This window comes from Chelonia mydas, chromosome 18, assembly GCF_015237465.2.
Source record: "Chelonia mydas isolate rCheMyd1 chromosome 18, rCheMyd1.pri.v2, whole genome shotgun sequence".
Classification (NCBI taxonomy): Eukaryota; Metazoa; Chordata; order Testudines; family Cheloniidae; genus Chelonia; species Chelonia mydas.
The window spans coordinates 17,513,991-17,526,801 of record NC_051258.2 but is presented as its reverse complement, the minus strand read 5'-3'; the positions used below and the strand labels follow the sequence as shown (position 1 = coordinate 17,526,801).

General features: G+C 36.3%; 1 protein-coding gene across 8 annotated transcripts in view; it reads right to left on the bottom strand.

Moving 5' to 3' along the window:
• The window catches only part of PRKCZ (protein kinase C zeta), a 152,881-nt gene that overhangs the window by 54,682 nt on the left and 85,388 nt on the right, over positions 1 to 12,811 (bottom strand). For all 8 annotated transcript variants that reach the window (XM_043531488.1, XM_037881435.2, XM_037881433.2 and 5 more), the window contains one exon: positions 6,281 to 6,366. In XM_043531488.1, coding sequence (XP_043387423.1) covers positions 6,281 to 6,366 — 86 coding nt within the window. The remainder of the gene's footprint in view (positions 1 to 6,280; positions 6,367 to 12,811) is intronic.

The following is a 12,811-nucleotide window of genomic DNA, read 5'->3' as shown; positions in this document are numbered from 1 at the left end:
CGTGTCAGTGGAGCAATGGTGAGAGAGATATAGTGAGAAATAGTTTCACAGCGCTATGGGACCTTTGATAGCGGAGCGTGTGTTGAAATATAGGCTTCCAACAAGTATCTTGCGATGAAATATTTTCTAACGCAAGCAGTTTAAACAATAGACACCTTGTAGTATCCAAGGTGCATAACTAACATGTTTTCTAGACCTTTTATCATTTTTGTTGCTCTTCTCTGGACTTTCTCCAGTATGTCCACATCCTTTCTGAAATGTGGCACTCAGAACTGGACACAATACTATAGTTGAGGCCTCATCAGCGTGGAGTAGAGCAGAAGAACTACTATTTGTCAGGCATGGTCTAGAGAATACTCTGTCCTGCCTTGACTGCAGGGGACTGGACTAGAAGACTTCTTCAGGTCCCCCTTCCAGTCCTATGATTCTGTGGTATTTTTCCTGCAAGCCACTGAGAAGGGACTTAGGATATAGTTTAATTAAATGCAAAAAAAACAAACCCCGAAACAAAGCAAAAATTCTCCTCAAAACCCTTGAATGTTGAGCATTCCCAATTTGCAGCAATGTACCACATCTCTGTGACATAATATATGTATTAATGTGAAGGAGTTCATTAATGGCAGTGTAGGTTTCATTTAGAGATCATCCTAACCTGGTTTCAAGTCTACAGATTTTATTTCAAGGGGACTATTTGCACCAAGGGTTAGCAGGACTGGGTCACTACCCTGCAAGAGAAACATCTCCTATTCTTTTTCAATAAATAGACAATTCAGAGTTTATGCCTGTTTTCCTGCAATGATTAGAATGCCTCTCAGAAAAGGATACTCTAAATGTACCACCCGTATATTCACAGTTAGAAGCTAAACCAAGAAGGTTTCAAATTTCATTTTGTTCTGTTGCTTTTTATTTTGCCTCTTGGCCCAATACCAATTGCCATTTGCTTCTGCAGTTTTTAACAAGAGTCACTATTTCCTGTCACAACTTGATGTATGTGTATGTGTCACATCAAGTTATTTTATATCTATATTGTTCCACTGTTTAATATGACTCATTAACATAAGATAAGATACCTGTATTGTGTTCCAATACCTGGCTCTCCAGATACTTAGAAACAGTCTCTTTCAATGGTAATCTATATTCATATTATTATGAGATGTAGTGGTGCGATATGTATTATTGCCAGGATTACAACCTTGGTCTCCATACAAATTAACTTGGGTACAGATCATTCTTTCCAATTTTGATCTCTCACCACCTTTACTTTCCTCCTTTAAAATTCATTTTTCTTAAAAATTTTCATGTGTTAGAGTCTCCCACCACTGATTTTTTCTTGAAATGTTTCAGATTTAGAGGCCAAGATGTTGGAGAGATGTGAAATAGTAGTAGATTTTCGTTTCTGAAAAAGGTCCTGTAATATTTTTCAGACATGTCCCAAAAACTGCCCACAGCCACAATAAATGTACAATAACTTGAAATAGCCATTCCATTTAAAAAAATCCAGTTTCCACATTTCCTTTGGGCCTAAAATTTTTTATGGTTAGTCTCTGTCCAAAGGATTTTGAATAAAATCATTTAAACTGTCTGAGCTATGCAAGCATGACAAGTAATTAAACTACTTTTTTAAAAAAACATGATTTAAACAGGTTTTTTTCCCCCATCCTTACAATTTTTTTCAACATTACAATTAGCTCTATTTGAGGCCAGATAGCTTTGCCACATTTGAAAATACCCGATTAAGAAGTTGTAATTGACGCATGCATTTCATTTTCATAATTTCTAATTGATCATTTAATTATATATCAAATTAAGTTGTGCATAAATGTGCTATTATAAAACTGGAGGTGTACATTTAGTCTGTGCATACATTAGGAGACAGACAGATGATACAGACAGAGACAGAAATACATACAAGGTTTTCTGGGCCAAAATTCTGTACCATTCTTAGCCTCTATGGAAGCGCTAGTGTGCACAGGTTTCAAGGTTGCCACCGGGTGTGTTTTAAGTCCTGGGCCATATGTGGCCTAGATCCTGTAAATACTTACACGCAGCTTATTATGCACGTGATCAGTCCCATCAGCTGCAATTGCACTACACATGCATGTAAAGTTCAGCAGATGCCTAAGTGTTACAGGATCTGAGTCTAATCCAGGTCAGAATATGTAAATGACAGTAGCAGCTCATATTCGGACTACACTGGTAGCCATGATAAGAATTTTTAGGAAAAACAAAGGCCTAACACACTTTCACACTGAGAACACATTTATTTTACATGTAGTAATTCATTTTATTGTAATATTTCTAGCTTGTTTTCCTTTCTTAAATTTCCTCACCAATTTTGCTCTCTCTCTCTCACACACACACACACACACACACACACACACACACACACAGTTTAAACAAACATCTTCATAGCTCATTCTCTCAATGATCTAAACTCACAATACTGAATTTGTGACAACTAACTATTCCTCTTGCAAAAAACCCCAAAAACCCATACAATAAATACAGGACTATGACAACTTCAGATTCAAACAGAAGGAGAAACTGGTTTGTGAGAGACAGCTTTTATTCAAAAGCAATCAATAATAAAGAATAGAATTCAAGAGAGACTGCTTTTTTCAGTTTCCTCTCTCAGGTCTGAGTGTGTTAAGATCTTGTTTAAAATGTAGATAAAGTTGACTGCCCATATTAACCAAATGTAGCATGGGCAAAGGATTAGAGCTGGCCAGATTGTAATACAGATTCACTGTAACATTTGCACATTTTCCCTACCTGCTATATTTATTTTGAACTTCAAGTGTTGCTAGGTGGCACACAGACAAAAAACTGACAGGAATTTGAACCACATTGTTATTTGAAAAAGAAAAAACTATGAGAACATCACAGTAATTGATTACAAGTATTTCTAATAAAGGGGAATTATAACGTCCTTACAGTCCACCTCACCATACCTACACACTAACATTGGTAGCAGTGCATGTCAGCAGGATTGTCTGGGTAATCAAAATACATAATCAAAAAGCTCATATTAAAAATGTCATCCACTGGTTGGGGGGAACCCATTAAACGATGAATTAAAAGTAAGGTGTCACTTAACACATGCACCGAAATATGATGAAATTACCTTTTTTAACCCCCAAGTGTACATCCATTACCACTTTAGCTAGGTTCCTTGTTCTTTCTTATACACAAAAGTAACTGTCACATTAAGAAGCTGAAAATACTTCCCACTTGTGATTAATTGTACGTTTTCTTTAATCAGCGCCATGTATGCAAACAGCATGCATTTTAACTATTTTGCCCAATAAGCTGACTCTGAAACCAACCTAACTTAGATTCTCAAATGCCGATCATTTAATCATTCCAGTCTCAATTTTCTCCCTTATCCACAGCACCTTTTGACAGCTCAAGAATGTTCTCTACTCCCAACCTACAGGCTGGCGCCGGCAGCCACTGTAACAGTCCCAGACCTTCCCATTACTCTTGGTCTTCCCATGATTCACTGTATTCTTGAAAGCTGCACATGCAGTCTTGCACTCCTCCTCCACTTCAGGCTTATACCAAACTCTGAAGGCTGTGATATAACTGTTCCAAGACCAAAGACAGTGAAAGTCTATCCTGTCTAGCAAACCTGTAAGCTACAGTTTGGCTTTCAGATCCTCTTCTGTGGAATCAATCGCTTACAGGAACACAGTGCCCGTCACAAAATGGTTAAGTCACTTTGAATCCTTACTAGTAGTAGTCGCAGAGTGAATGATCTTTCTTAAGCCCGTCTGCACTATCTATAAGGATTTATAGTTCTGCACCAGTGAAGAATGGGGCCTAAGATCACAAGCAACAAATAAAGAGTATGGGAAAGGAATAATTAACTTTTTCCTTTTTTAAAAATATTGACTATACCCGCTGCACCTTTCTATCTTTAACTGGCTAGTTTCTTGCAGACATAATGGAGAAGAGATCCAAGGTTCCAGCCATAAACCTAGGAAGGAAAGCCTCATAGTTCTCTCATCCAAAGCCCTGGGTTTCAGAAGGGGCCAGAGGAGTCCACATGCTTAGACTCCAAGTACCAATGGCAAAAAGAGAGCAGATCTACCGGACATTTTATGTAAATGTTGAAGAACAATTTGAATTCAGACCTTCTGGGCTTCTTCTGACACAACACAAATAATTTGACATGAATTTCTATTTATTTTGGTCACAAACTAAAAATAATGGAGAGTCATACTGGGGTCAGGCTAAATAGCTTACAAAATGACTAACTACAAAAGGCCTTCAATAATAAGACGTTTAAAGAAAATGTCAGACTGCAAAAATGACAACTTAGTGACTGACATCCTTGAGCGAGGCACTGCAGATCAAGAAACAGGAACCGAGGGTTAGTTGTTAATTACATATACTTATAATCTTAGGAGCGGTCACTGTTGTGTGTGGGCACAAAGGCTTGTGATCATCTAAATTAATCTAATAACTCTTTTACTGCGTTCCTATTCAAGTGCACTTGAGGTTCACAGTGAAAGAGAAAAGGTTATATAATTGAGGGCACTTTAAGACTGCAACTGAGCTGTATACAGTGTTATAAGCCCACTTAAAATATATATATAGTACAGAATATATATTTTTTTAACATCGTGCTAATAATCAAGGAAGTTAAAATTCAGGATTTACAAGTGCCCATTTCAAATTGCTATTTTTGAGAAGTATGTGTCAGAGTTATGAGTGTTCATAAGTAAATCAACAAGTACAATCTACAGTGCTGTTGAATATAACATTAACAGAGTTGTACACGCAAGCCCTTCCACCTCCTTTCACATGATATACCCTTCATTCGTGCAGTATTTTTAAAAGAAAAGAATTAAAATACAAAGACAAGAAATTAAGTGGACTACAGTGTTCACCTTATTATAGATGTATTATAAAGTGATTTTTTTAATTAATTCAGAAGTTTACAGAATTGACTATAAAAACTCATTCAGGGCTGAAGGTAGATATTTAATTTGCATATATATATATATATATATATATATACACACACACACAAATTTTTGTCTATGGTATACTGTTTGCTGCCTTTATTACTAGCTTCAGTTATATTCTTATGGTGCTGTAGCTCTGAAATGCATTGATTCTCTACACTGAAGTTCAGTGTAAACCAGGCCCATTAGGGATTGTCAACAAAAATAAAATGACCGTGTTAATGTATATCTGTGCTTTTGAAACCTCACTAACTACAGGCCTAATTTTCATAAACATTTTACTAATTACTATAGATTTCTAATTAAAATGTATGTTGTCCAATGGCATATTTTTTGACCATGTAAGTATAATACACAAAGAAAGGCAAAACACATTCCATAATGTGCATCAAAAACAGTATTTTAGTCACTATACTTGTTTAGTATGCGGTGAAAAGGTGCATTATGTATATCTCATTTAAATTTTAATGATCCACAGATGGAATACTTAATGAGTCTTAGATCTCTGTAACACATGTCAAATGGCATTTTTTTTCTAGAGCATTAGAAACAAAAAACTCTATCCAAACAATAGCAAAGATTTGATTCCTTTTACTGCCGTACAATATCACTGTTGGATCTAAAAATTAACCCACCTCTTTGCACTTAGGCTTTTATGAAATTCCAAGATGTGTACCTTATATGTGCTGCAAAATTCTGGCACAATGGGCTAGGTTAAGGAAGGAGGAGTCTCAGCCTTAAAGCTACGTTCTCTTGCTTTTATGGACTAAAGTCAGATCCTTTACATTGTTGTATCTTGGCATATATACTGACTTGCAGCTTAAATACATATACCAGAATTCCCTTCCCCGCCCCCCACACCAATTACATTATATACTAGTTCAGGTTCCAAGCATGTTTAGTCAGGATATTAAGAGATTAAATAAAAATCATTTATATAGACAATGAAAGGCAAGGAATATTGAGGACAATAACTGTGCTTATAGAAAATCAGAACCATGAGAGAGAGGGAAAGAATCTGATCTAAAAATATCTTTAAAAAAAAAAAGCTTGTAAGAGCATTTAAAAGAAAACATTTCCATTAATTATGTACTACTGACCTCATCCCAGACTCTAAATAATTCAAAAACTTCTGACTTTTTCTGGTCGTTGTGCAGTGAATAATATTGCATACTGAATTCACATAAACAAGCATCTCACTTTTCCTTTTCTTTCCCCATGTTCCAAATACAGGAAAAGCAAACACTGAAAAAACAATGACTGCAGAGCATTATCCAAAAAATGGCATTTTTAGCAACAGTACTCACTCTGTTAAAGCGTTTGGCTTGAAACAGATGCCCATTCACTCGGTAGAGCTTCCTCCATCTTCTTGCTCCACGTCGGTAGATTGATTCTAAGAAGGAAATTAAAAAGGTGTAAAGCAGCAGCATAGTAACATAGCAATACCAGATACACCATGTCAAGCAAGTTGTGACTTAAAACATTCTTGCTTTTCTAAACACTAACGCACAGCTAAAATCCCTACTGACAAAAATCAGGATTTTTATTTATTTATTTATTTAAGAAGCCTTAAATGACAGCTTCTGGAGGATGTGCTTTCGCCACTGCCTCTCCCTTTTATCTATCCCTCTCTCTTTTTCTCACATGATTATAATCTTGTTACAGTTCCTTGGCTGCTTGCTGTTTCAAGCTCAGGTGAGATGGATAGATACAGTTAAAGAAACAGTGTTTCTCTATAAACCTCATGCTACTTATCTAACGGTCACCTTAATGGGTAAACATGTATAGAATGTGTTAGCTGATGATAATGGAATATATTATACAGTATTAAAACATTAATAAAGCTTGTGTGTCCTGTTTTTCAATCTGATTTCCTCTTTCCTGCTTCACAGAATCCTCATGCAAAAGGGCTAACACTTTCCACTAGGAGTCCAATATACTGGTTGTAAGGGCAATCTCCTAACCAAACCAGCCTGACAATTGGTAACAACTAGGGTTCAGCAAATTATTTTTTGTTTCATCATCACCAAATTGGAAAAAAAATCAATTAATAAATCCAGAAACAGTTTAGATTCATTTCAAACCAAAACTAACCCTCACGGAAACAAAAAATTTAAAAAAATTGTTTGAGTTGATTTGAAACGAAAAGTCAATTTGAAAGAAATGTTGAAATGGTTTTTTTAGAAAAATCTGAAACAAACCATTTTGACTTTTTCAAGAAAAATCAACTAATTTTTTATTTGGCTGAAACTATTTGCTGAGTTCCTCCTGAATCCATGAACAGTTTTGGTCACCGCCAAACTGTATTCTGTTAAGTGAAACAATTTTGCTTAGCCCTAGCAGTGAACAGCACCAGATTCTGATTCCCTAACCTGCTATCCAGCTATCCTCAGAAGATTTCTGTGTGGCTAGATCCCTAACTCAAGTATCTTGAAACCCTGTAAACTTGAGTTACTTACCAACTGATCTACTATAATGTTCTTTGGCACATTATCCAGGGATATTATTTTTAAAAAAAGTAATGAATAAAGGTAGTTTAGTAGATTTTTAAAAATAAAAGTGATAAGACCGTGAAACTCAAGCAAATTATTTTAATTAACAAAGGAAAACAGATATTTTATTGCTTCTAAAAGTAAGGTCAGAACAAAAATCCAGATTATATTTAAAGAAATGGATTTATAAAATTTGTTTTCTTATGATATAGTACTGAACTCTGAAGTGGAAGACAGTCAATGTTTAATTCTTGGCAAATTAATTCAAAATGATGTTCAGGTCATCATCTTTAAACTTTTTGGCTTTCAAGAAGTCAGAAATAAATCCTAAATGTAAACACATTTATGAAGCTTATATTATTAGAAGCTTGACTCACTTGTAACAATGGCAAATATACAACTCACTATTGTTAGACTAAAAATAGATGATGAAATAAAATGATCTTCCTACAAAAGAAAAATGTATTTAAGTCTGCATTAGCGAAAACTACTTCTGATCTTTTCTCCTGCGTGTGTAATAAGTGCACATTGGTACTACGTCCAGTTTTTAGATTTCTCACTGTTTGTCCTACAAAACTAAGGCAAGTCTTTTCTAAAAAGGGGACAATGGATTATTGAGAAGGATTCTGACGACGCTGGAAATTTCAGCTCCAAATCTGAAAATACATGCACACACGTATAAATTTACCATGCAAGTAGTCTCATTATAAATTTAAGGATCAGGACCTTAAAAGACCACAGTACCTTTAAAATTTATTTAAAAAAAAAAATTAATTGTTCGAAAGAAAAAAACTCTCAAAGAAGCTACAAGTCTCTGTATATAAGAGAGGCATCAAATCCAGAGCTGCTAGTCTAGATAGAGCCTAGATGATGGGATTATGTACCCACATGGCTATTCATGATCTACAAAAATCTAAGCTTTCATTAAAAAGTAGTTTCTATTTTCATTGTTGCAAGGGAAATATTCCATATACGAATTTAATGTAACCAGTGCAAGGCTGTGTGCCTGAAACTATGGCTCAGAGGTATGAACTTCACGGCCTACTATTAATTCCAATGGTAACTTTAAAGGCCTAATTGCACTTTAAAAGATAATCTTTAACTATTTCACTGCATACTTAACATTCAAATAGGGGAAAGGATTGGACATGAAGTGCACTAGTGGAAACGGGAGTTGGTTCAGAGAAGGGGGAAGAAAAAAAAAAAAAAAAAAAAAGATACCGAGCAAGAGGAGATGGAGAAGGAAAAAAGGCAAAAATAGCATTGGTCCTTAAGATGAGCATGTTTTCCTGTTGTGCGATGCTGAAAGCAACAAATAAAATACTGAACAAAAAATAAATAACTGGAAATTTAAAGGTTATATTCTACTCTTGATCTTTGGGCAAACTTTCCTGTGACAGTGGGAGATCAATTGTGGATTGCTGGGTGGGATGGTCTGCTTCCTAAAGAGTTTCAATCTTTTAGCTAACAGAAAGCACGCTCGGAAACTGCCCTATCCCAGACATCCAGAAGCAACTGTGGATTAACAGGCTGTGAATTTGGGTAATAAATAGCAATATTCACTTTCACCAGTTCCTCAGCTTGATTCCTCTATCCCACCATAATAACCATAGTTTTACCTTGGTTGAGGCTGAGCCAGCTCATTCTAATCCAAGCAGACACTGGACAAGACTGTTGACTGCACTGGGTAGATGTGACAAAGACGAAAAATGGAGCACCATGTCTATATGGAAGACTCTACAACCCACGCAACCTTATGATCTCTGACATTGGCCTCACATACAAAGTCATCAGCACAGAATCCTGCAGTAACCTCACGTGAGACTGTCCTCAGGGTAGCAGGTCAATTTCACTACGCTATCAATGTGAGACCTCTCAGCAAGCAAAGAACAGTGACTTAAAAAAATGACTCCATCCCCAACACAGACAGCAGCCATGTCACCATTGACCACAAAATATTGCTATCAACGGCAGCTGGCAGAGCTAATAAAACCAGTATGGACATAGGATTCTTGGTCATCACCAGAAGCTGGAGACAGTTAAGCAATGAAAACAGTGCAGTCTCCATACCACATGCAGGACAAAAACTGGACTGACCGGGGCAACAAAATCTGAAGAATTTAGCATTGCAAGAGTGGCTTCACCTATTTATTTCCAATCTTTGCCAAAAGGGGGAGATTACACTCTAAAAATAACTAGCTAAACTATCAATGTCAAAAACATTTCTTTGAGCAAGTGCCTAAGTAATTCTTCCTTATGCATGGATTGCACCATGGGATGCACTGACCATCAGCTAGAATGTTTCTTTTGTAATCCGTCACTAAGAATATGGTCTGTATGGAGTCAGAAAATGGGGAATAGTATAACACAGAACTGACACACACTGCAGATTCTGCCTATCAAAAACAATGGCTATAACATGTTCGAGAATACTTAGTAAACATTAACTCAAAATGAAAATGGCTGGCTCACATTTTTAGTATTCTTTTATCCACTTTTTTCAATGGTCACATTTCAGAACTACCTGTCATAGCTTTCAAGGACTGTAGAGTGGGAAGATAAGGACTGGAATGGGTGCTCTTGCTTCATTTCCTTCCTGACACCATGTAGCTGAAGACAGAGATGGGAAGCCAAAGCCTCTGATAGCACAATGGGGTGGCAGAAATTTGTAGAGGAGCAGCACTCACAGACCATCTTACAAATAGGTGGTAAAGAATGTTCTGTAATTTTTACCTCTAGAGAAACAACTGTAATGCAAAGTTCCAATTATCTAAATCCTCCTTTTGGTTTACGATTTTAAAAAAGGGAGAGAGAGTAACATCCTAGCACAGTCACATTACATTCTCTTTATTCTTTGACTACTGCTCCAGATGGATCAAAAAATGTAACAAAACCATGGAATGAAGAGATAGGAGTGAGCTTAGTAGTATGAAGAGTAGGAGGAAACTGCTGACTTTGAAAATAATGTAATGAACCCTCAGCTACGCTAGCCCTAACAGGTTTTTTTCCTTAGTCCATCAACGAGTTCAATGGTTGGCAAATCCTTTAATAAACTTTTTTCATTTTATCATATTTCACAAAAAATCTTATCTTTAAAGAAACCAGTACCTATTTTGCTACTCAATACAAAATGAAGTTTACCTGATTAAATACTCCCTATCTTCCCGTCTCCTTCCCAATACAAACTAATTTTCACTTGAAAAAGAAACTTATTGCTGTTGGTATTTCTGGTCACTTTTTGTGTACCAATACCACTGCATGCCTCAGTACCAACTGGCTAGAGACACTTGTGCTTAGGACTCAAGATAGAGTTACCAACTAGTCCTGGCACATAAAGTTGCCAATAAGCAGCCACAAGGTCTGAAAGCCTCCATCAAAGGAGAATTAGGAAATGTACTTGCCGCATTCTAGGATAATGATGTAAGAATAAGGAATGCCAGTAAGTGACTGGTCTTTATTTTCTGGTTCCATTCAAATGACATTGGTCAGGGTCATAAAAGCTTATATTCCCATCATAAGGTAGAGATTAGCAACTACTGACTCTGATGGCTGTTGGACGTAATACAAGAAACTCCATAGTACATATCAAAATAACCCCCACAAAACTAATCCAGCTAATTAATCTCTCACTCACACATGCATGATGTATAGCATGGAAGTCAGTAGACCTGAATCCCTTAGAGGGACAAGAGGATTATTCTGCCTCTTAAAGGATATCTTTCAAAAACGACTATTCTTGAACTTCAAAGGTCTCTCCTGAAAACAATTTCTTCTCTGGCTCCTCCCATTTAGCTGCTAAGATAAATCAGCCTCCCTCTCCCCCAAAGACCTAATTAACAAAAAGAGTCTGAGATCTGAGTCAGTCTCAATGTCATTTAGCCCTATCTGATACTTGTTCCTGTTCACTGTCAGGCTCTTTAGCACATAATACAGTATGCATTCTCATGTTGCTGTTCCATTTTTGCCCTAGATCAGCAATTACTTTCCCCACATTCAGATCCTCAAAGATTCAGGATATGTTGTTGGATGCTTGACTCAGGTAGAATCCTGAATGAAAATCAAACACATATCTACCAGGAGTAGACTTTTGAATTTTCTTCCCATGTAAGACTTGCCAAAATCATTGGTTTTCATCCAAAACCGAAAATTATTTTGCATTTTGAAATCTGTACTTGATCTCCTCAACTGTTGTTCTCAGAGTAGCATTTAATAGCCTTATCCAAATCTTTTGGATGTACACAAATCCTTTACTTGTTTGTATTATAGTGGCCATCCTGTAAACTCAGGCAGTTGGTGTCTGAATTTCTTCTGTAACTTCTAAATAACCCATCAGGTCAAATTCAACTTGAATTTCATTGACAGTGGGACTTTACTTCGTGCATGCATTTTGGCAACACACCGGAACGTATCAATGTAACGTATTATAGCCTAATGAACCCGAGACCATAAAAAGCCTGATCAAGTTCTTTAAGAAGGTCTTTTGTATTCTGTTTAGTAGGTGAGTTGATCATTTATGTTTGCAAACTGTTTGTCAACCCAAGGCTACATAGAACTTTCTGTGGTACTATTTTAAACTGAGTGATCTCTCAGTCAAACATGCCACTGTGGCTTTCCTACAGGGCTCATTTTGTGCCCACTACATGAAACAAAAGCTTTTTTAACATTGGACAGTTAATCATTTTGTTTATGCTTCCCCATGATCACACTACATTCAGCTCCATATCTGTTTGTTAAACCTTGCTTCACAAATTTATTAAGGAGATCCAACAAAGAATTCTGCTTCTGCAACGTAAGAGCTTTGCCCTCTGGCTGCACGTCCATCAAAGTCTTTCCTATTTTATTTATTATTTAAATTTTATATATATAAAAAAAATCACTCTGTGCTTAGAGCAACACGTTTGCAAAATGGTTGCTTTTACTAAATGCATGACACCAGAACCCTTGTATTGGGTACCTTTGTGTCATGTTGTAATTAATTCCACATTTACGATAAACAAATCAAAAATGGTCTCTGTTTATCTTTGCATTCTGTTCTTTATACTCTGGTATGATTTTTTATTGGATGCACTTCAGTTCTTTCACTGTTTCCTCACACTTACATTTTGGAAACAATTTTGCACTAGTCCTGCAAAGATCCACTGTTCTTTGCAAAGTTGAGTACATGGTTGTTTTAACCTGAATATCAGGTACACCACAAATAAAAGTGTGCGATAGTGTATAGGTTAACTTTTCAAATTCACATGCTTTGTTACATATGTTTATAATCTAATAGTCAGAAGCTCTCCATGGCAGCTGATATCTTTTACATAAAATGTACTTTTCCCCCAGTGACATTATCGATGGGAT